Genomic DNA, 24,432 nt, shown 5'->3' with positions numbered 1-24,432 from the left:
GTGAAAAATAAGGGCCTCTCAGACTCATCCAACACAAGGTACAGAACAATATTGAGCTACAACTATCCTGATAGGAGATTGCAAAGGGTGGTGATCCCATTACACAGCTTCCCCACAAAAAAAGGCAAAACTTCACAGCAACATCATTTTTTTTCTTCCACAAGTCTGAACCCCACAATGAGGATATCACACATTCTCATGCAAAGCCAGGCTGGACAAGTTGATTTCATTCTCAATACAGCTGGCAGGTATAAAGCATAAAATAGTAGTATTGTCAACCAGCAGCTAAATTCACCAATGCTGTCCATCCTTCTGACTGCCCCCTGTTCCAAAATGCTGAACCCAGCATACCAATCTAAAGTAGGACTACAACTCCCATCTTAGCTGACCACGGGTCATGCTGACTGCAGCAGATGGGAGTCCAACAAAAGCTGGTAGACCAGAAATCAACTTGACCTAAAGGCTTTGTGTAACAAAACAGTACGGCTCAATGGTGACCTCTACACAGTAAGTACAAGTCAGAATAAGCTGCACCTTAGGTACTCACACATCTACATGTAATGGGGCCTGGATGTATATTGTTTTCACAATGTGTATACACACACATATGTCCCCCCACTTCTTATAGATAGTGCTTTAGGTATGAAGAAGAGCAAGAAAAGACATGGCTATTATGTTTGCTGGCTGATCAGCTGAAATCCATTCCTCTCTCAAAGTGGCTCCTTGCTCTGTGAACAGGATTGCAAAGGAGAGAATGAAGATACCAATATAGCTCTTGCAACAATCATTTGGGATTTGAAAGTGATCCTTCTTTGCAGCCTCAACCTTACATGGCTTTGTAAAGTTTATCTAGATGTAAACTGGAAGATTTATCTACATGTTAAGGATTTCTCATTGCATCAAGCAGGCTTACTTCCAAAGTACACATTGTTAGGATCTGACTGTTTGCGATATTTTAGCACCTCACTACACATAATGCATTGCTAATGAGTGTTCCACTTTCTGAAACCTTATTACTTTATATGTACTTCACACCCTCTCTCACCATATACCGTAGCTCTAAAGCCACAGGTTTGCTCTCAAGAGGCACATGTATGTGCTAAGAGCTTTGCAAAAGGAGATATCCGACAACATGACTATTTTCTGGCATAGTAATACATATTACAACTCCAACATTAGCACTTCCACACATTCTAGCACACTGAGGCAACTTCTGAGATCACCTGTGTCTCTTATGCTTGTGTCTTTTGTGATTAATGCAGAAACAGATAATCTTATCTGCAAAAGGTATCATCAACCATTTTCTCTTTTCCAAACCAAGTAATAACTGAACAAAGAGCACAGAGCACAAACGGTACACTTTGCCAACAATTACAAGTGACATACATACCCCATGGTTTTTCTCATTAATTGGTAACAAGAGATGCTCGAATCATACATTCTGAAACTGGCAAACCAATCAGCATTATACCATCTTTAGAAACCATGTGCAACACCCCCCTCTGGTGGCTGGACCACAGGGAATGGTGCTGGGCCACATCTCTCTCAAAACTCTTTTCTGTGGCCAAGTGTCCCTTGAACTTTTCCATTCATCTGAAGTACTTCGCAGATGGTAGATCAGATCACGAACTGGAAGCAGCACAGTTGGAATTAAGTAATGCGTCTCAACCTGTTACCTCTCAACCTATGTTAAAAAGAATAAAGAGTAAGCACTGAAGGGTGCATAAAGCCTTCCACTCAGCACTCTATTCATACGCTGGCTGTTGGAAGCTGAATGCACACCAAGCCAAGCAATACAGCTGCATCACAAGGTACCCATTCATTTGAAGTGAACCCCGGTGAGTCTGCTTCTGAAAGCAAACAAGTACATCACATAGAAAGTTACATGAGTGGGTCACATATACTCTACTGCAGTTAAGCCTGTAAAAGCAAAATTCAGTTAGCTGGTGACTCTTCCATGTAATGATCATCTGCTACAAACAATACAAGTATGACTGACTGGTGACCCCAGTTAAAGATTTTCAGTATGGACCTGATGCTGAACAAAATCAAGAATTTTGCTTGTGTGATCTTTTGGGTTCTCTCCTGGCCATTAAAAAATAAATATATCTCCGCACTGCACAACCATAGCAAAAGAGCTGAGATTAAGATGTATAACAAAAAGAAAAAAACTTATGAAAGTCTGATTTCCAGAAGATTTCCACCTTTATATTGTTTTGTTTGCTTTGTTTTTTCTTTGCACACAAAACTCACTAGAAGATAAAACGGATTCCTTTTTCAAGAGTAACAGCACTTTCCCTATTTTCACTGCTTGCATCTTAAACGATCTGCTCCTTCATTTATATAACCTTCACGCCTTCCCAAGATTCCCATTCCAGTCTGCCAAAGACACCACTAACATTATTTTCCATTCTAGAAAAGCCTAATTCTACATTACGCACATCATCGAAACAGAGCTCAAACTTCACAGCCTACTTCTGCATAGCACCAAAGTACTACTTTCCCTATATGGAGAATTAGCAAAGTATTCTATGCTTAACATAAGAAACACTGAACTTCTCCAGTTCCCCCCAATTCTTAGAAAAGGCATCCCTCTCAACAGCATTTTAACTATAACAGACATACCTTTCAATATGAAATTTGGGTTTCAATCAGCACACTTATGTACAATCATAATTTAATCAATAAGCTCCAGGACCATCAACCAGCCCTAACAAATAATGCTCTCTCTTAATAATTCAACATAGGAATCTAAAGTGTGGACATTCCCTCTGTTAGCCACTTGCCACGCTCCACTCTAAAGAACTCAGTCCCACAGTAACCACAGATTTTTAGGGCCTTGTACAAACTGTCCCAACAGAAATAAAAATCCTCTCCCTCAAGGAACGTAAACCTGAATTACTACCCAGTTCTGACCTGCCACAGTGCAAACCTGCAAGAGGCCAAGACAGGGAAAGGTAACCAGATGGGATTATGTTAAGTTAGACCGAACAGCATGTTATAATCAAAGGGCCTACCTTTTCTTAAATTATCAGCCTGCAGAAGCCAGATGGTACAGCTAAGTAAATCAAAGCCATTCTTCACCTTCCCAAGTCCCTCGATTGGGCCCAAACAGAAGCCACCTCACATTAAGAGTGGGAAATCTCTCTACTTCTCAGCTCCACTCATCCAGTCACATTCCCCTCCCTCCCCTGCGGTGAAGACCAGGGCTACCTGTCCCTAGACAAAGCCACAACACCCCCTCCTTGGACCCCAAAGAGGGCTGGCATCATAGACTCCGAGCCTCTTCTCCTCCCCGGGCTACCCAGCCTATTACTCCCCCTCACCTCCGACCTCCATCTTGCCAGTCTGGAATGTGGCTTCTCTTCCCCTATGGCTCCCCAGAAGGCCCAATCCATACTACCGCTTTGCCAGCTCTCTGGGAGACCGGCTCCAAGGGGCAGAGAGGGGGGTGTTGGAGTGAAACAGCCCGCTTAAAAGACCTAAAGCCAGACCCTGTAAAGAACAAGAGTAAGGATCAAACCCTTCCGAGGCCCAGGAGCCTGCCTTTGGCACATACTTTTAAGAAAGGCGAGCAGAGCACATCAGGCCCCGGGCCTGCCTGGTCTGATCTCAAGTGATCTCCTGTAGAACTGGGAGGGCGTGGCCAGAGCAGAACCCTCAGCACACAGGCCTGGTGCCCTGCGCCCGATTGGCTGTTTCGCTTCGTTCAAGTTTGTATAACAAATCAAAACTAGGTGACCGAACGCAGTTATAATAATAATACTTTATTATTCATACCCTGTCCATCTGGCTGGGTTTCCCCAGCCACTCTGGGATGCTCCCAACGGAATATTAAAAACACAATAAAAGATCAAACACCGAAAACTTCCCTAAACAGGGCTGCCTTCAGATGTCTTCTAAACGTCAGAGAATTGTTTATTCCCTTGACATCTGATGAGAGAGTGTTCCACAGGGCGGGGGGCGGGCGCCACTACCGAGAAGGCGCTCTGCCTTGTTCCCTGTAACCTTACTTCTTGCAGTGAGGAAACTTCCAGAAGGTCCTTGGAGCTGGACCTCAGTGTCTGGGCTGAACAATGGGGGTGGAGACGCTCCTTCAGGTATACTTCAGTTATAATGTCCTCTGTACTCCCCAACCTCACCAGCTTCTGGGCAGTTGACTAGGGGAACCAGGCTAGTCCCCTAAATGTTCCTGGTAAATTAGAGTATTAAAGCATTAAAGCCTGGCACCTCCTCCTCAAAGCCCAGGAGACTTCTGCCCCCCCCCCACTGGCAACCATCCTCACAAGGTGGTGCTTCTGACCCAAAGTGTTCCCCTACAAAAAAAAAAAATCACTGCATGTCACTGCTTCCGTGTTTAGAATTCATGTCTTTATAAAACTAATTCTTCTTTTAGTTTTTCTCTACAGGATTCTCTTACGTTGTTCCATCAGAGTAGTGTGGGAGCATCCATCCACAGCAGGGTCATCTTCTCCAGCTGAAGTACAAAGAAGTATGCATGGCCACAACACCCAGTTTTGTAGAGGTGCAGTGGATAACATTATTTTGTAGACCCTTTTCACTAGTGTAGGAAATAAATGGCCACCAGATGGCACAAAAAGCATCCATTTTTTTCCTTTTCGTTCAGCACCGTTAAACTACAGTATACATTATTGTGTCAGCTATAGCTAAACTCCACGCTATGTTTGGGCAATGGACAGTGTAATGGTTAGAATGTCCAGGCTACAGAAACCTAAGTTCAAACCCCCATTCAGCCATGAAACTTGATGAGTGACCTTGGGCTAGTGACCAAGTTGTTGTGAAGATAACAGGGAGGGCTGGGTAAAGAAAGGAGGACCGTGTACATTGTTTTGAGCTCCTTAGAGAAGTAGAATATAGATGTAATAAATAAATACAACAGCAAAGCTCTTTATGGGGGTAGATTGCTGACAATATATTACATCCGTTTTCAAACATTTGCATGCATTGCCAGTGTGCTTCTAAGCACACATCAAAGTATATTTTTGATATTTAAAGCCCTGAACCAAAGTTATCAGAGGCATACCACCACTATTATGTCCTTGGGGACACTGGAAAAGCAATGCTTAACAGTTCCCTTGTTTGTTGCAGGAGGATGAGGGGTACTCTTTGGAACACTATCCCTAGGGAATGCATTTAACAAACTCTTGCATCAGCTTTCAAAAGTATAATGTTTAAGATCCTTTTAGGAGGGTGTTTGGGTTAGAGGCATGTCCAATGGTTGCATTTTCTCTTTGCTCTTAATGATTTGCGTTTTCTTTTTCTTTTTTTAAAATTCTGTCAGCTGAAATGACTTTTGAAGTCTAAACAAGCAAGGTTAAAAGCTGCTAAATAAATAGCGAACACACAAGACCGGGTACTGTATTTGTAGTTTCCAATCTTCCATGTACGAGAAATTCATCAGGAAAGAGCCAAAACCCAATCACTGTATCGTGCTACAATAAGGCTCTGGCCTGTAAGTCTTATCTAACCTGATCAATACAATTATTAGCCATTACTCCTTTGCAAAAACGTTACAAGTGGAATGGCTCACAACACAATCCCACACTTGAACCACAGGGCAACAGAAGGTTAAACTTCAAGTTTGTTCTCCTAACTAGAATTGCCAGAAAACATTCCACAAGCCAGGCGCTGATAGTCTTAAATGCATCATGGCTGAAGAACGTGCCTGATCTGGTCTGTGGATGCCCAAACCACTCTCCTATTCCTGCCAAAACTACAAATGCACTAATTTGTAATACTCCCTCACTTATCCACCAAGGTTTACAGCATGCTACAAGTTAGCAAGAGGCAGTAGTCACTCAAGCCAGCTTGTCATTGTCATTTAGACAGCTTCTGTCTCCATTTAAACATAATAGGGTTCTCTTGAGCAATATGTCCAATCTTTTTTTCCCTTTTTTGTAATTTAGTAGACAGACCCCTTTACAGTCTTTGGTCTGAAATCACCTCTTGATTAACCTACTAACAAACAGAGCAGGTTGATCAGGAAACGAATCATTCTAGTCAAGGATTTTAGTACTCAGGGTCAATGCTCAGTTTTACACATTAAAACTGGAAGGGAAGGGAAGTTGCTACTGCAGCCACCAGCATATGAGAAAATAAGCAAGCTGGATCTTCTTGAAATTTCAGTTTATTTTGCTGCCTTCCCAATTCAAAACAGCAACAAGGGCAGGGGCTAAGAGATATAGAAAGCAACTCCAGGAAATGTTCCGTGTTTCTGTTCCATAATAATAAAATGCATTTTAAAAGATAACCTAAAATACTTGGAGCAACTAACAAATCAGGATAAGATCTAGCTGATATAAGAATAAGAAGAGTTCTGTTGGATCAGACCAAAGACCTATCTAGTCCAGCATCCTATTCTCAAAGTGGCCACTCAGACCTACGGGAAGTCAACAACCAGGGCACGATCACAACAGCACTTTCTCCCCTTGTGCTTCCTGACAAACAGTGTTCAGAAGCACATCACCTCTGACACGTGAGATTATACACAGCCACCATGACCAGGAGCCTTAAAGATGGTGACCATCACAACATTTGTGACAGCATGTAGTTTAACTATGCCCTGAATGAAGATATACTTCCTTTTGTGTGCTGTGGCACTTCCAACATTCAACATCTAGTTCTATTTTTATGAAGGGGAGGAAAACTTCTCTATCAACTTTCTCCACATCGTACTGCTAGATCAGTCTACAGATAGATACAGATTGTGGAAATTTGATGGCTGCTCCCTCTGCACCAAGACCACAAGGCAACAGGATGAGGTCCATGCCTGAGAAAAAAAGAGAAAAGGAGCTTGGCATGGAGGCAGTGGAAGAGTCAAGCGTGTCTTTTAGGCGGTCAGCCCAGGAGAAAGGGAGCATGAAGCTAGTAGCACAAAGACCAAAAACATTTCCCAAATCAGAAGCAGGACTTATAAGCTATATAACCCCACCCCCATTGCCAATCCTCTCGTTTTACACCTCTCCCACACCCAACCCCTCACAACTGGCTCAATCCCCACCCACAAGATGGGCAGAAAACTTTTCCCTATCTCCCCACTTCTGCTTCATTTGCAGATTTCCTTCTGGCAGCAGCAGGGAGAGGGCCTCTTCATTCTCTTGCCGCCGCCCCCCCCCCCCTTTGCAGATGGTAACAGAGGGAGCTCAGCAAGGCCTGGCCTGTCCGGGTGGCCAACTCTGCCAGTTTACCTGCCTGGGCCGCTGACCTGTTTCCTCTACACACACCCATATTGTGGTAGCAATGACAGAGAGCGCGTAGGAAGGCTTGCCTGGGCTGCCCAACTGCCCATTTCACTGGTCTGCTTGCTCGCGCTGCAGGCCTGAGCTGCTGGCTTTCTTCCTTCCGTCCACCCCAGGATGGCAGTGGCAACAACAGTGGGAGCACAGGAAGGCCTGCCTGTGGTTTGTGAATGCCTGTACACTTGTCTGTGTGATTAGGGATGAGTGCAAATATAGTATAGAGAGATGTGGCAGGTTGTTGCATTTACTGATCCTCGGAAATTACCCACCTGGTGACTAACCTGTCTGCAACACTTCAGAAAGCAACACAGAATCTTGGAGGAAGTGACAAGGAGAACAGCACTTAAGGGTTTGGGCTACCAAATCTTTTTCCCAGAAGCCGCCCCTACGCCCCTTATCGGCAGCAATCCAAACAGAAATTCAGCAGGTGACTCCAGCAAGATTCCGCTGTTGGATACCCGCTTGTCACAGTCATTAAAGACACAGGAATCCTGCCGGAAACACGTGCTGACTACCCTACACAGGAGAATGAAATGGGCAGCACTTTGCTTTTAAGACGCTTCAAGCAACTTAAGAGCTGGCTAATATCTAAATGCTATGTATTATGAAGTATTCACACACTAAAAAAAACCCCAATTAAGTGTGAAATCATCCCTGGATTCTACAAAGGAATGTACAAAAGGTTGCTCAGCGTTCATACTCTAGTTTGTTAAGGCAGTAAATTACTCTTTAAACACATTTTAAACCAGCCAACTTGATTGCAAAAAGAGTGGATTTTTACACTGATCAATGAGTGCTTACAGGTGCAGCAGGGCCCCAATTCATGTCAGCAATTTGCATTCTGACTTACGGGGTTGTAGTAATTTCTTGAAGATCATTCATGATCTACACATGGTGGACACATTGTGTGAAACAGCTACATGCACCTATGCACATGGCAAGGAACGGCCTTGGTTGACTCCCCAGATGTGTACATGCTATGAAACAGATGCTTAGACACTTCAAAATTATGTAGCAAAAGTACCACCACTTGAACCTTTACTCTGTGAGGTATGAAGCATTCCCGACACTGTGCTACTCATACAAATGGACAGTTGTTGCTTCCTTATTAGCCTTTACCTACCATACCAACTCTTCACAGAAAATAACCACCCTTGGCATATTTGCCACCCCACCCTTCAGCTCCAAAGCGCACAAAACTTTCAAAGTCCATTATTGGCTTTGTAAGCTCAGGTTTGACCTCATTTTACCAAAAGTTCCTGCTAGTTTACTCTGATCTTTAACAGAGTTCCAATTTCTCATCTTAATCATCAGTGCGAGCTCACACTTTTAACCTACCAAGAACCCTAAAACATCTGGGATCCCATGCACATCAAACTCTTCCTTGAAGACAGCTTCAGTCACATAACTGGGAGAACCTAATGAGGAGAGCAAGAACTGCTGGGGCCTCTTCGGAACCTTGGAAGAACGGAGTGCCAATTACATGGGCAAGGGAACAGTTTCATATTTTTATAGTGTACACAGATAAAGGTTTCTTACATTTTCCTCTCCTGTCTGCATCTTCTGAAGAAACTTCTTACGGTAATCACAGCTTACTCCTAACACCTTTCCCCAACTCCAGGGAGTTCTTTTGCTACTTGCTGCGATTACAGCCAGCAGTGGATTTGATTTGTTGGCTGATGTGAAATTATCTCTGGTTTTATAATTTGTTTTATTGTCACTTGAAGGTTGCAGCAGGCCCCGGAGGCCCTTTTGAGGGTGAGAAGACATATAAGTAAACAAAATTTAACCACAAAACCAATGCATATTCTCTAAATTTTAGTACGTTTTCAGGGACTCTGTGTTCACATTTTTCACCCAAACTATGTTTTTTTAAAAACCAGATTAACACATGCTGATAGGGTTTTTTTCACTGGGTCAGAAGCCCCAACTCCCTTCACTTTATATACGGTAGAGAGATCATAGGCAAATCATATCACTTTCACAAAAGCCAAGAGATGAACCAACTCAATTTCTAATACGAGCTAGATTTTAAGCCTTTGCCAACCTGGTGCCCTCCAGATGTTTGGGGCTATAATTCACAACAGCTTCTGCCAGTATAGCCAATACTGGAAGCTATAGTTTGAAATATCTGGAGGGCACCAGGCTGGAAAAAAACTGTTTTAAACAACTAAGCTGTCAATCAGCAGTTCTGCCTTTGGTGTAGTTATGCAGAACGAACAGGAAAGCGCAGCTTTTAAAAGGAGGCTTAGATTTCCCCAGACTTGAAGTTAAGGAACCTACTTTTAATATAGTCCCATCAGTGTTGATGAACAGAATAATGAACAGAAAACAGATCCCTGCCCCAAGGAACAGCCTAACAGAAAGATGACAGAGAGACGGAAGAGGAAACCTACCTTTAACTGTGGACATACCTCATGGCTGCTTGTACTGCCCTCTGCAGTCCCCAGTGCCTGCCCTGGAGGCCCCTTGGAACAGCATAGCAGATGCAGGAGGAGGTAGGAATTTACAAAAAAATAATAATCACCTCACCCCCTTTCTGATCAAATAAAGCAGACTCCTCCATTGCCCCAGAGGCTGAACTGGATACAACCCTGTTTATTGGAAGCCCAGATGATCTACGTCTGCCACCGTTCTCCAGCAGAAATGTTTCTGAATCACAAATCTGTACTGTATTAACAGTCTGCACCAAAACCATATGGCTTTGTGTTTGGGTAAAACTAAGATGCAACTAGATTCAGGTAGGTAGCCGTGTTGGTCTGACGCAGTCAAAATAAATAAAAGATTAAAAAATAACCCAGTAACACCTTAGAGACCAACTAAGTTTGTTCTGGGTATAAGCTTTCTTGTGCATGCACACTTCTTCAGATACCAAGAAGTGTGCATGCACACAAAAGCTTATACCCAGAACAAATTTATTTGGTCTCTAAGGTGCTACTGGACTATTTTTTAAACTGAAATCATTCAGTTTACCAATCCATGGGTTCTCCGTACATTTCATTTATATTTACTTACCATACCAACAGTGTGTCACCCACAGCTTTGATACCTATATAGCCACATTTTCTTTGACCAAAAAACTGACAAGCGTTTTGGACCAGAATACCTCAAGGACTGTCTGTAAGTATCCCCTACTGCACTCCAATCAACATCTGAGAGCCGTCTCAGGAAGCCAAGTCAACTCACGTTTGGCAGGTGGCTACAAACAGAAGGCCTATTTGCATTTTTCCAGATCTGTTGGCTAGCCTATTAAAATCCATTTATCATTTGCACGGAATGATTACTTCAGATAGGTGTAGCTGACAGGAATTGGGGTCCAACAATATATGGATGTCCACACCTAAGGCACCTCTGTTTTAAACAGACAGTTGCAGAGCTGGAAAGGACCTCCATGTAATGTTGCACAATCCCTACTCAGTCACAAACTGGGCTTGGCACTGCCTCTCAACTTAAACCTGCCTCACAAGGTTGTTGTGAGGACAAACTGAGAAGGGAAAGAACCAGGTACTCCACCTTGAACTTATTGGAGGAAAGGTAGGATGTAGTAGTTGTTATCTAGTTTCAACTTTAAAGCCGCCAATGAAAGAGAATCACAATAATTAAGTTATCAGGGGTTTTTTAAAAAAGGCTACATAAATACAAGAATTGTTCCCCTTCTGAGTTCATCAGAGTAGGCAGGAAGTTTACTTGACCCATCTATCTTCCAGAAATTCCATAATAGACATTTTACACAGAGCCTAGCAGCCAAGCCACAGGCACCTGGATGTCCCATTTAATAAAAAGAAACAGTGCTTCTATTAAGTGCACTTCACATAAAAGCTTCACATACATTATATTGGATTAATTGTTTAATTAAAGCTGTGCTCCGTTTAATTGAAGTCGTGCTTTGTTTTCCTTTTTAATCCTGCCAAATATGAGAGCTGGGAGTAAAATATATCAGCACAGTTTCTTTGTGGATCAAACAACAAATCTGCAAAGAAGTTCCATGCATCAGCAATAGAGGCACAGGTCTAATGTTGCGTCTGCTCCTCAGATCTGTTGAAAGCAACAAAAGGGGACAGATTGGACTGGAAAGCTGCAAGGGAGCCCACCTCCAACTGCTGCACATATACCAGGAGAGCTGCAGGCAGAGGCAGATCCAAGTATTCCAAGTAGTCCCACTTCTGAAACCTTACAGCTTGGATATCATGTGGATAGTGTGCTAAAGTTCCTATTTAACAATTAATAATTACTATTTGTTCCCTTTAAATTTCTTTCAGTTGCTAACTGGATTATTCTCTGCAGAGAATAATGGTCCACAGAGCATATTTCTACAACAAGCCAGTGTTCAGGAGCCTTCAGGTTTTTTTACCTAATGGAGCTCATATAATGCATGCTGTTACTTGAGAAAATAGCCTTTGTAATATTTTATAACTGCCAATAAATCATTTGTTGCAAAGGCTAGGAAATAGCTTTTTGACTAGATGACAACTAAGGGATTAGATCTTCTGGACAGAACCCAGAAGGGACCTACAACTAATTAGAAACACAAAATTTCCCCCTTGGTACCCACTCTTGAAAAAAGAGCATTTTAGAGCTAGTATCTCAACTTTCACAAGTTTCCCTAAATGTCTTTACTGAGCTGCGTTTCCAAGTCTTGGAAGGCGACTACAACAAGGTGTTGTATACAGACTTTGTATTTATGGTCAGGTGGGAGACATCACTCATTATCTGTTAGCCTGCCCCTTACAGAGAGGGCCAAGAGATGGCTTTCTGAAACCTTTGTTCACACAAGCAAGCAGGCACACACTGTTGTTTCTTTTGAGTGGCAATAATAGCTCCATAACATGCGCGGGTGGCGCTGTGGGTAAAACCTCAGCGCCTAGGACTTGCCGATCGTCAGGTCGGCGGTTCGAATCCCCGTGGTGGGGTGCGCTCCCGTTGCTCGGTCCCAGCGCCTGCCAACCTAGCAGTTCGAAAGCACCCCCGGGTGCAAGTAGATAAATAGGGACTGCTTACTAGCGGGAAGGTAAACGGTGTTTCCGTGTGCTGCGCTGGCTCGCCAGATGCAGCTTGTCACGCTGGCCACGTGACCCGGAAGTGTCTTCGGACAGCGCTGGCCCCCGGCCTCTTAAGCGAGATGGGCGCGCAACCCCAGAGTCGGACACGACTGCCCCGTACAGGCAGGGGTACCTTTACCTTTAACATGCAGAATGGCCCTCTATACACTGGCTGGGGGGAAAAAATCAGGAAAAAGGAGTTAAGATAAAATTGCTATAAATTGTGGTGGTGCTTCAGACGTTTAATCTGAAATCAAGCTGGATTTGAGTTTGTTGGTGTATCTGGGAACTTGTCTTTCTTACATTATGGATGCTGGTAAATTTTTAAAAGGCAAAATATTAGAATTGGAGTTCTGAGAAAGATACAAGGGAAACTGTGTGTTTCAGGAACTTGGCAGTCTTTTTGTATTATGAATATATGTTCTGTATTATTGCATTAATACTATCATGGGCTTTGGCTACAACCATCAATTTATGAACTTGAACTTAATTAGATGACATGCATGCATGTATGTTAAATGTGATGATCAGGCTAAAGTTTTGAAGGATGTTTAGAATTAAATCACAGCTACTCAAGACAATTTTAAGGAAAGTGTCCTTAAATTTTCCCTATCTTGACTTAACAAACTCCTCTTCCAAGTACCATGATCACAATAGAAGGACAAGGTATACATTTACCTAAATAAAAATAACTTAAGAGTCAGAACTATGCATGTCCTGAGATTCCACATACTCAAATATGGTGTAGTATTTGGATTGCTGATAAATCCACGTTTTAAATATATAACAGTAGGTTTCAGTCCTTCAGTTAATATTTACAAATGTGCTTTTGAAAGAACCAGCGATCATCGAAGACATGCACAAGTACCTATGAATCTTGCACTTCATGTTACCCTATGTCACTCATTTACCTGTGATTCCCTTCCAGGATATATTCTAAATTCCACAAAATAATATAAATATATTTAGAATCAAACATAGACATATTTCTACAAGATAAGTGTATCTGCACAAAATATTAATTTGCACAACTTATTTTTAATACACAATGTTGAGTTCTCTTTCTTTGGCAATAGCTATCTTTGTGGTTAATAAAAACAGTATAAATGAGGCTTTTGCTGTTCAGGAAGTCCAAAATATTGGTCCATCTCATTCTTACTACAGAGTCCCTAAATTCTTGGATACTGGTTTTTTTTAATGTATTTTTTATTAAAGGTTTCTTGGTTTACAAAAGTATGTGCAATGTCTCTTTTTTCAAGTTACATTTTCTACAGATCAGTTTCATTTGTTGCAACTTTAGTGTTACATTAGGAAGAAAAGGGGGGAAGAGGTGGAGGGGACCATGGAGGGTGGGGATGGGGTCAGGTGGCGATGTTTCTATTTAATTTAATGTATGTGTGGGGTTTTGTGTCAGCGTCGCCTGTGTGGGTTCTCTTTACTATTCGCTTGTGTTCCTCTGGTGGTGAGAGGTTGGGGTTGCCCTAGGGTGCGGTTGTTTGTTTGTGATTGGCTGTGATGAACTTTGTTTTCATGTATGAGTGGGGTGGGTGTTTTTGGATCAGGTTAGCCATATTGCTTCGTAGGCTGTTGGTGGATTCTTGTCGTTGTCTTGTTGGGCAATCCCTGGATACTGTTAACAGCTGACAAATGAATGAAGTGCTGAAAACAATGAATACATTAAAACACTGTAAGGCAGTGATGCAGGGGTAGGAATTTGTACACTTGCTATGTGCCTTGCCCTTTCCTCTTTCTACAGTGATCATTACAAGCCACAGATATAATCCTGCCATACTGCTACTAAGTGTAATAATCTCTTTGGGAAAGGGTCAGCCTCAGTCTAAACAGTAATGGGATTTTAATCACAGAGTAAAACAAGCTGTGAAGGGAAGAGAGTAATAATGGACAAGAAGTCAAGGTTCCTGAATCCTATCCACAACTCTGGGAAGGGATTTAGGAGTACATGCTGGGACAAGGACTGAGTCCACACGGAGCAGAAGTCTGAGAGCTCTCTTATAACTTTCTGTGCCAAGCCCTGGCACTTCCTTTGCAATTTTCATACATTTCCCCCCTATACTTTCTCTATCTTTTGAGGGAGCCTTTAAGGATGGACAATTCCATGTTCAAAGAATAGTACTAGCACCTAGAAATCCTGAGTTCTGCAGTGTAACTTTGATTCACATTTTTTATCTGTAACTGAGCCCAAGCCCAGCTGTTAAAGATGCTGGCATATAAAACAAGGTTGTGAGATGCATTAGTCCTAAAAAAACATGACCTGAATTCTCCAGTGCAGTTTTGCACACCCACTGCTTGGATGCAATGTGACAGATAAAACTCATACTTAATTGAACAGGCTTGCATGCCACAAGCTCCCAAAGAAGACAGGTAAAATGAAAGAACCCCAAAGGGGTGGGTGTGTGTAGTTTTAAATAGTTTTCATGAGGTCCTATTCCAGCATTAATTCTTTGACTGTTCTGCAAGTGTGCCGCCAGCTACAAAATCCTGCCTTCCACTTCCTCGAAAGCGATCCAAGCAGACCTCTCTGTTTTCCATCTAGGTACGCTACAAACATACTTCCTGCTTTGTTGCTAGTCTTTCCATCTGAGGCCCTGCCTGACCAGTTTGCAGTTCCATTCTGCAGCTTCCTTTGTGGGGTGGGGCGTAGCGGACACATGCGTCTGTCTCTGCTGAATTAAGTAGCCTTCCATTTGTGTTTTAACAGGGCGAGCTGTCTATTGAACAGGAACCTGTCATACCTGCCTAAAAGCAATAGCAAAGTGTTAGCTTCATTGCACATATTCGGTACCAGCCACTGTTAACTAAGCAGCTTCAGATAAAAGAGAAAATGCTACGCTTCGTATTTAAATCTGTTTGATATATTTGGGGAGGATAACTAACCTACAAGTTACAAAGTCAACACAAACTGGTTTTTAGCGCACAGGCACGACCAGAGGCAGTGTTGCCAGAGGCAGTAAACAACCTCAGCTCGCCAATTTATTTATTTTTTTAAAAAACCCGTTTTTCCCCAATAAACACACACGTGGACCCAAATCGGACAAAGCATTAAAAGTAAGGCTCATGGGAGAGAAAAGGCGAACGGGAAGAATGGGTTGTGCTGGGAAGCCAGGACAAGGGGACTCATTCCATGCGGAGGCAGCGCACTCGCAGGCTCCCAGGGGAGGCAGGGCGGGGGCGCCGGAGAGCGCGGCAGGCAGACCGGCCGGATCGCCCCCAAAGTCCCCCGGCAGCACCGGCCAGCCAGGTGTCCCACAAACGAGGCACGGAGGGGCCGCCCGCCACCCCCCACTCCGGACAAGCCTGGCACGGCAGGCGGAGGCAAAGGCCTGGCTGGGGAAACAGCCCCCCTCCCGGCCCGGGGTACCTGGTGTGAAGGCAGGGTGGGCAAGGAGGTGTCCTGCCCCGCGAGCGGGCTTCACGGGCGGCGACGCCCCCGCTGCTCCTCCACTCTCGGGAACCGGCTGCCCGCAAACCCCAGCACACTCCCCGCTCCGGGAGGGAAGAGGGAGGTCCGGCGCCAGTTCCTGCCTCGGCTTCTCCCAGACTGCGGCCCCCGCTCCCCACACCCGGCTTCCTCCCGCCGCCGCCGCCGCGCACTCACCGCTCTCAATCTCGCCGCCCTTCTTGGCCGTGGCCGCGTTGCCCATGGCCAGGCGGGGGCCGGGCTGGGGCTTGGGCTGGGCCCGCGGGGAGGGGGCGCTCTCCCCGCTCGCTCGGTGCAGGCGGCAGGAGGCTCCGGCTGGGCCCAGCCAGGCCCAATCCCCCCCTCCCCTGCCAGACCGGGGTCGCCTCCGCCCCCTTCTCCCCTGGCGGCAGTAGCAGCGGCGGCGGCGGCGCCACCTCCCCGCGCGTGCGCCATTGGCTAGCCTGCGCGGCTGCCGCCAGCCGATTGGTCCCGCCGCCGAAGCCCCGGTCGCAATTGGCCCGCGGGCCGTGACGGCTTCCTCTCGCGCGCCCGCCCTCCTTCTTGCGCAAAAAGTGTCGGGTTGAAGCCGAAGGCTTCCACTGGCTTCTGTGATTGGCTAACGGAAGATTTATAGTCCCACCCTTCTGGTGTGGATCCGCTAATTGGCTAGGCCGGGAGATGGGGGCTCAGGGTGCTATTATTAGAATATTTAGATTTTCCTAATTCCGAAGAATGTCCATTGTAAAGGGAGGAGGAGGAGCAGCAGTAAAACGCGTCTCCGGAGGAAGCGGGGAGAGGGCGAAAACCGGGCGTGGGGTTTGATGCTTCCAGTGGGAATTTAGAATAGAAATAAATAATACAGGGATTCCATTGTGCAGCGAGCATAGGGGTTCGCTGTTGCGCAAAGCTATTGTCCTCGGTTGACCAGTATGGAATAAATTCATTTTTGAGGGGCGGGAGCCTGACAAAGCGATGATCGGATAAGAATGGGCGTTCAGCTGAGCTTGTGCTCACCAGCTTGCTTTGTGTACCTAGACTAACGTATGACAGTCCTTGACTACCCCTTTGTTCATGCACTTCGGTTAATGTATGAATATAGACTGACTGTGCCATCTTTTGAATGAATGGAGACGTTTATGCTTGTTATTGATTAACCCGGAGCGCTCTCTGATGTAGGCTGCTTACCACGCCCATAAACTCGGACTGGAGGGTGGGAGGAAACAGTGCATTTGCGCCTTTTATGTCTCTAGGTACGTGAGCGTGTGAAACAATGGCTGGGTAAAGTGAATTCAGAGGGTTCTCCGTCTAGTTTGGCCCTAATTTATCTAAATTTCCGTAGGATGACAGGATTTTCCAAATCTTGGCTGAAGTTGCGGGGCGGGGGGCGGGGGGGCTAAGAGCTTATATAACGAGCTGAACTTATGTAATAAATCTGATACCCAAAGTATTGTTGATAGTTGTTCATTTTGTGACATACACAGTCTGCGGGTTTTTCCTGGGTTTTTTCCGGAGCACGTTGTGTAACCAACGTAAGCGTTATGAAGAGTCTAGGCTACATTTTTACTTCACTGTTTGTTTGGCAATTGTTAACAGCCCTGGAGGCAATGTAGGACATGGCTGTCACCATGACAAATGCTTCTTAAATACTAATACAGTTATTATTATGATAGCCTTAAAATGCCAAAAGATTCTTCTTTGTTTTTGCTGCAATAAACTATCCCATCTCTCTCTCTCTCTGGAAGTTACAACTAGACAGTTAACACAGTACTGTACCACTAACCTGCTAGGCATTATTCAGAATGCAAAAGGGCACATAACCTAAGAACCTCAGAGGTTTTACAGGGCTTTACTATGCACTAAGGATATGTGTATGTTAAAGACTGGTGCTGGAAGATGAAAAAGCAAAACAAATACAAGGCACAATAATTTTCTGTTCTTTTTAAGTGCCTCTAAGGTAAAGGTAAAGGGACCCCTGACCATTAGGTCCAGTCGTGACTGACTCTGGGGTTGCAGTGCTCATCTCGCTTTATTGGCTGAGGGAGCCGGCGTACAGCTTCCGGGTCATGTGGCCAGCATGACTAAGCTGCTTCTGGCAAACCAGAGCAGCGCATGGAAACGCCGTTTACCTTCCCGCTGGAGGTATTTATCTACTTACACTTTGACGTGCTTTTGAACCACCGACCTTCTGATCGACAAGTCCTAGGTCAAACCACCAACCTTCTGATCGACAAGTCCTAGGCTCTGTGGTTTAACCCACAGAGCCACCCTTTAAGTGCCTCTAAGAGTGAACTATTACTGTTTCTAGTGTCTCAGTAGCAATAACTACCGTATTTTTTGCCCAAAGGACGCACTTTTCCCCCTCAAAAAATGATGGGGAAATGTGTGTGCATCCTATGGGGCGAATGCAGGCTTTCGGAAGCTATCCGCGAGCCTTGCAAGCCCGGCAGGAGGTCCACCGCCAGCCCCACAAGCTCGGGGGATAGCGGGGAAGCGGAGCGCCGCCACCCCGCTATTCCCGGACCTGGTCTGGAGGCTGGCGGGGGGGGGGGGAGAAGCAAGCTTGCTTCTCCCCATCGCCAGCCCCACAAGCTCGGGAGACAGCAGGGCAAGCCGCTGCCCCACGGAGGCTAGAGAGGCTGTCCCTGAAGGCAAAAGAGGGAGACGGAGCGCTGCCCCACAGAGGCTAGGGAGGCTGTCCCTGAAGGCAGAAGAGGGAGACAGAGCGCTCCGTCTCCCTCTTCTAGCTTGGGGATGGCTGCACAAACCTGGGGGGGGAATAAAATTTTTTTCCTTGATTCCCCCCCCCCCCAAAAAAAACCTAGGTGCGTCCTATGGGCCGGTGCGTCCTATAGGGCGAAAAATACGGTAATACAGTAGTCATGACCAATACTTTCTCATGCTTTACTCAATTTCTTTTTAATGCTTTAGCCATTCTTGCTCTTGCTTAACTTTTTCTCCATCCTCTCCTCACCTTCACCGTTCATGTTTATTTCTTGTGTAGCCAACAGAATGAGGCCCTGTTTCTATCCCCTGAGTGGCAGAAAGCACCATGAGAAAGTTGTTCATCCTTTAATGGGAAACTCATAATGCAACATTACACATGTTTGCTCAGAAGAGACTTCTGGGAGAATTACAACCTGTTAAATGTGCTAATCTTTGCAATCTAAACCTTATCACAGTATAAGCGAGCAGGTACTTCTCGAAGTACCAGTGTGCTTTTTTAATTGTACACTGACTGCTTTATTGGCCTCTGGCTGTGAAGCAGTTTATACATGTGTTAAATAAAATAATAAAATAGGTTGTTGGGGATTTGAAACAGATAATAGGGATCATATTTAGAGGGCAAGAACTTATACAGAATCCTATGTTTCAGCAGCTTTTTTCTGCCAATATTCTTGGATTTCCGGATCCTTAGCTGAAATTGCCCATACTACACTTGCAGTCCAAAAAGAAAATTAAGTGTCATTCCAGATGATTCTTTAAAAACTATACCTGAACTAGTGCAATCCAGCACCAATAGTCTACATGCACCTATGGAGGTATACTTCATATACTCCAAGAGTGTCATGATCCTGGCACTGAAACTAGGTTTCAAGAGTGGGTCCTGGCTTCACTTGAACCCTGATACACACATATTAAAATCATACTTGGTTGGAAGGGATGTCAAAGTTCACTTTGTCCAAGACATCAAGGCCAAACCAGGAAGGAAATCCACCTTTACAGTATCCCTGATAGTTGACCAACCTCAGCTTAAAAACTTCTTACTAGATTTCCTTATACAGCAATGTTATTCTCTCCAGGACGTGACTGACAACTGGATGCTCAAAAGTAGCAGTTTTATCTACTCCTGTGAAAGGGATAAAATATGGCATTTAATTTTAGCTATTTTGGCTGCATGAGCATAGGCCTTATTAGTTTGATTTTGAGCACAAAGACAGAGATCAAATTAGGTCAATAATGAACACATTTGAAATCTGAACACTGAAAGCCAATCACGTTTTAACAAATTAGTGCATTTCAAGTACTTATGAATATACAGCATTTTCAAATAGGATGCTAATTTCAAATTTGAAGCTACCAGTTCAAATTAATAATATTAATCAAACACTACTATTAAAAACGTGAATAGCTTTAGGTATTTGTCTCAGCTTTGCATTTTTGTACTTCCTCCAACCTCTCCTCTGCTGGGTAAACATGAGGACTGTGTCAAATACTACATTTCCATGGTGGGGGTGGGGGTGGGGGTGAGTGGGGGAAGACCAAGAGGAGGTAGAGCCAGAATCCATGACAGGCGGAGCAAACTACCATAGTTATAATTCTGCCCTCTTCCTCCTCCCTACTGAGTTGCCCAAGGGTAATGCTGAAACTAAGGCAGAGGAAGCCCACCAGCAGTGCCACCCCCTGGCAGCAGTGCCACCCCCTGGCAGCGGTGCCTCATTTGCCCTAATAGATAAGCTTCTACTGCACACTTTTAAAAATGTGTGCAGGGAAACAGTAAGAAAATAGCTTCAGATAGTGTATTTGAAATACTGGAAGCGTTTGGTACCTGTCTGAGGTGGGTGAATTTCAGAGTGCAGTTCTACACACTACAGATTCAAATCAGTTTCCATGCCTATTTAGCACTGATTTTTTTCTCATTGGGAAACTCTCAATGGGTTTGGAGAGCTCTAACAATGGGTCCCCAACACACTCACTGGGGTGCAATCCTCCAGATTATTTGCAGGGGCTCACGATAGTTATACTGGATGCAAACTGATTTGTAGTGTCTAGAGAGCCATACCAAGTATTACCCAGACCTTACTGCTTTGATTTTACAAATACATGTATTGTTGGTTCACGGGGATGGGGGGGAGGTATAAATGGAGAATTCCTGGATGCCAATATCCAAATTTGGGGAAAATACTATTTGGTGAGAGAACTTCAGCTGAGATTTAAAAACACAGAATATGCAGCAAACTAAAGCATGGAAATAGAGGCTGTAAAACTTTAAAAGTGCATTCCAAAAAATTCCCCTTAAAAAGTTTATTTCCAAAGTTTCCCTCTTTCCCTGGCATAGGAAAAATACCATGCATTTGGTAAGTTAAAAAATGGTTTACTTACACATTATTCAAAGGTCAGATTCATGTGCTTCAGAAAGGGTTGCACAGGCAGAAAAACCTTTTACAAAGTGGTGAAAGTTCCCTAATTATTGGTATAGGAACTCCATAATGGCTTGTGAGAGCCATGCAGTCTGAGCTGGAGCAGCCAGCTCAAACTTCTTTACATGCTGAGCTTCTCAGGTCGACTGGAGAATAATACGCTTGATTACCCAGAGTAAGGGAAGTGGGCATGGCTAAGCCTGGCAGGACAGCTTACTCTATGGTATTAACCCATTCATGCATTAATTAGACTTAAACATATTGGTTATAATAGGCTGGTTATCCCACTTGTATAACATAAATAGCACCCCAGAGAACTTCACAAGCAGCATGCAATGTTATAATTTCTGCTTTCCTTTTGCCTACCTACATCAAGACCTATGCATGTATTATGGAATCTTAGGGGTGGAGAGTGTCTGATGAGCAAATGGAGCCCAGATGGTAATAAACAGGCCAGTCTGGCTAGATCTCCTCTTTGAGCTCGCATGATGATTTCTCCTTGTAATATGATGTCAAAGAGAGAAAAATGAGGCAGAGTTTGCTTAGAAGAAGATGTGGCTCCTGCCATGGACTCTGCCAAAGAGCAGATGAAGCAAATTGCAGTGGTGGGGCCATGCACTGATGTAGTAAATAAGCATCTGATTAAAAGGGAGAAGGATGTACCTCCAGCCCACAGCAGACTATGAAACTTGGATTGGTGCCACCAGCTTTATTTCCCTGTGGAGAGGAGATTAAACAAAGCACAACAAAGGCAGCTATTGTGCAGCTGTAAGGTTCCCTTCTGTTGTTGTGAAATATCTGGATCGTGAAGCAGCATACGTGTTATGTGAACAGTTGGTGCCAGGAAGTGAGGACAGTATTTGAGTTTGGGGTATTTCTGAGACCACAGGGAACCTTCCAGTCTCAAATTCAGTGCAGCACAGCAGGAAGAAACGGCTTTGGTTAAAGCTCCCCTTCAAGGGCCAGGGTTTACCTCCAGAAGGGCACATTGGTGTTCTTTAGGGCACATGGAAATATAAGTAAAAGCTGTTCAAACCTGCTTTGGTGCCCTTTTCAAGGGGAGGGCAGCCTATGCAGCTGAAATGACTCAAGTTCTATCTGCAGCATTATTACAATTTCTAGAGGAGTAGATGCATGCATCTGTTGCAGCAAAAGTAGCAGGGAGTCCTGTGGCACCTTAGAGACGCAATTATTACGAAATAAACTTTCATGGTCTACAGTCCACTTCAGATACATGAAGGATTATCCTGAGTTGCAAGCACATATATATGGCTGAGGTTGGTGGGGGTGGTGCAGTGAAATCAGAAGGGAACACAGAAAAATGCAGTAGCAATCAACCACACGCAAAAAGTCATGTTGGTAACACAGACATGCTGGGCATTGGTAAACCAATTGCATGCTGTGTGATAAAAACCAGTCTACAACTGTTAGTGCCAAACCTCTTGACGTATTATAATGCAGTGGTTATATGTTGCAGTCTCCCTTGAGCTCAGATACAATGCACCCTTGGGAGTTTGAACTGTTCCCCCAAAGGGGGGAAACATCTGCAAACTACTCAGGTTCAAGGAGATTGGGTCTTAGCAAGCCTGCTAGGGTTACTAAACATCCAAAAAAGGAAGAGTCGAGTCCAGATTCCCACAGTTCACCTGGCTGCATATTTGCCCATCAGAGAAAACCACATCATCCCTGTCCTTAAGCACTATTAGGGCTCAACATTACAGTACTTGGCTTTTTCTTGGTATTGTGGTTGCAGCTGATAGACTGGAGTAAGTATGCAAAATAAGTTTATTTGCGATAAGCTCTCAATGCTCTCCTCCACATCTTCCTCACCCTCATCCCAACATGCAACGGGAATAGTACTTTTTCATATATAGTTTTCAAATCCTCTTGTGCCAAGAGGGGAGTTTCATTTAGACACAGCTTAAAGCAAAGGTGACCTTGAAAAGGATTTTAAAGATCCCTTTCTCCTTTTCTTTGACAAGGAAAGAAGGTATGATAAGAGTGTTTCTTGCTGAGGTTCTTATCCCTCAGGAGAACACAAATATAGGGAAAGCCCACGCCTTTTCTGTTGTCAAGACTATTGGCAAGGCTGAGCTCATTCTGCCTCCCCCCTCCAGTACTGAGAACGGTATTTGAGTTACATTGGCACAGAATTTTAAAGCTCTAAGTAGTGCAAATCAAGAGATCCCTGTTATGTATCAGAAGGCAACCTAAAGGAGTATTTTTGCACTGTTTCCTAAAGAAAAATCAGGAAACTAAGGGGTTCCAAAGTTGTGGGTCTCCATCAGGCCCAACTCATATACAGTGGAACCTTGATTGTCGAACGTCTCCATTGACGAATGTTTCAGCTTTCGAACGCCGAAACCCCAGAAGTAACTGTTTCAGTTTTTGAATGATTTTTGGAAGCCAAATGTGCCACGCAGCTTCCATTTTGAGTTTCCCTATTGTACTGAGGCTTCTGCTTTCAGTTTTTGGTTTTTGAACATTTTGGAAGTTGAACGGTCTTCTGGAACAGATTACGTTCGAAAACCAAGTTTCCACTATATATGCTTTAATGAGGTTCTTGTATGGGGACTGTTGACATCCGTCTTTCTGAAGTGACAAGGGCAGAGTGGGCCATGGGAGTAAATGCAAGCCATTGGAGAGTTATAGTGCCTGCTATGGCTATAGAGATCAATACAGCAGAGACATGTTTATTGAAGGTGTCTGGTTTTGCTGGTTCAGATGCAACATGGTGTTCCTTCTCTCTGCACTCCTCCCAGCGGTTATCTCTTCTCTGGTCACTGCTGTGGATACATGCCCTGTCTTTCTGTCTCCAGGTACTGCGGTCATCTGCAAGGGATGGGGACTACACTGTCTCATTTTCACATAGGAACAGCACCAATATGCAATTGTGTGAAGTTCCGTATTACAAGGATGGTTCAGTTTCTTAAAAACTTAATTTGATGTCTCTGGGCAGAAAATATAGCCTTAACAGGTAGGCGGATAATGTAATTATATAAGGTTTTTCCTCCACCTACAATGGGCAGCTGGAATGTTTAGGCAAAGCTGAGAGCTGTTCACTACCCATTTGTTCTGAATAAAGGGGGAGAGCTCCATGCAAGCCCTCTTATTCCTCTTTAGCTTGCTTTCTTGGATTTCATGCCTTCCAAGGAACCTTCCAAGGACTGTGCCAGCTTACCTGAGCAAGAGCCACCAGTCAATACTTTTTTATTGCTTTGACAAAACTAAACCACTTCCATCCTTCACATAGGAAACTTTGCTGTTGTGATGCCTAGGAACACTCAGGTCCCAGGTTTACTGAGCTTTGTTATACTCAGCTTCTTGAATCGCATCCAACAGCAAATTGAAGTCACCCCACACTGCAGTGCACAAGTAAAATTGGTTTTCTATACCCAGCTTTAGCAACTGAGCAGATTGCTTTTTGGATTAGCTGAAGTTTATAAATGAGCTAAAATTAACTCGAGTTTTGAAGCTATGGCAGTAGTGGCAGGCAAGAGGGATCCTTGAATCTGTGCAAGAGGTAACTTTCCTGCCATGTTTGGCCCAAATATTTGAGAAAGGATCACAGATAC

The 24,432-nt window shown here is 44.2% G+C and overlaps 1 protein-coding gene across 4 annotated transcripts in view; it reads right to left on the bottom strand.

Moving 5' to 3' along the window:
• Positions 1-16,109, bottom strand: part of PRKACA (protein kinase cAMP-activated catalytic subunit alpha) — a 58,639-nt gene extending 42,530 nt beyond the window's left edge. The window contains exon 1 of one of the 4 annotated variants that reach the window (XM_077924368.1): positions 15,915-16,109. In XM_077924368.1, coding sequence (XP_077780494.1) covers positions 15,915-15,960 — 46 coding nt within the window. In that variant the 5' untranslated portion in view covers positions 15,961-16,109. Of the gene's footprint in view, positions 1-3,559; positions 3,606-12,257; positions 12,277-14,869; positions 15,023-15,914 lie in introns of those variants that run through there. The other 3 variants (XM_028717309.2, XM_077924370.1, XM_077924369.1) reach the window with 3 other exon arrangements.
• Between the last annotated feature and the right edge of the window lie 8,323 nt (positions 16,110-24,432).

The sequence above is a fragment of the Podarcis muralis genome, chromosome 2 (assembly GCF_964188315.1).
Source record: "Podarcis muralis chromosome 2, rPodMur119.hap1.1, whole genome shotgun sequence".
NCBI lineage: Eukaryota > Metazoa > Chordata > Lepidosauria > Squamata > Lacertidae > Podarcis > Podarcis muralis.
The sequence above is the reverse complement of the archived record's forward strand: the minus strand, read 5'-3'. Positions and strand labels throughout refer to the sequence as shown.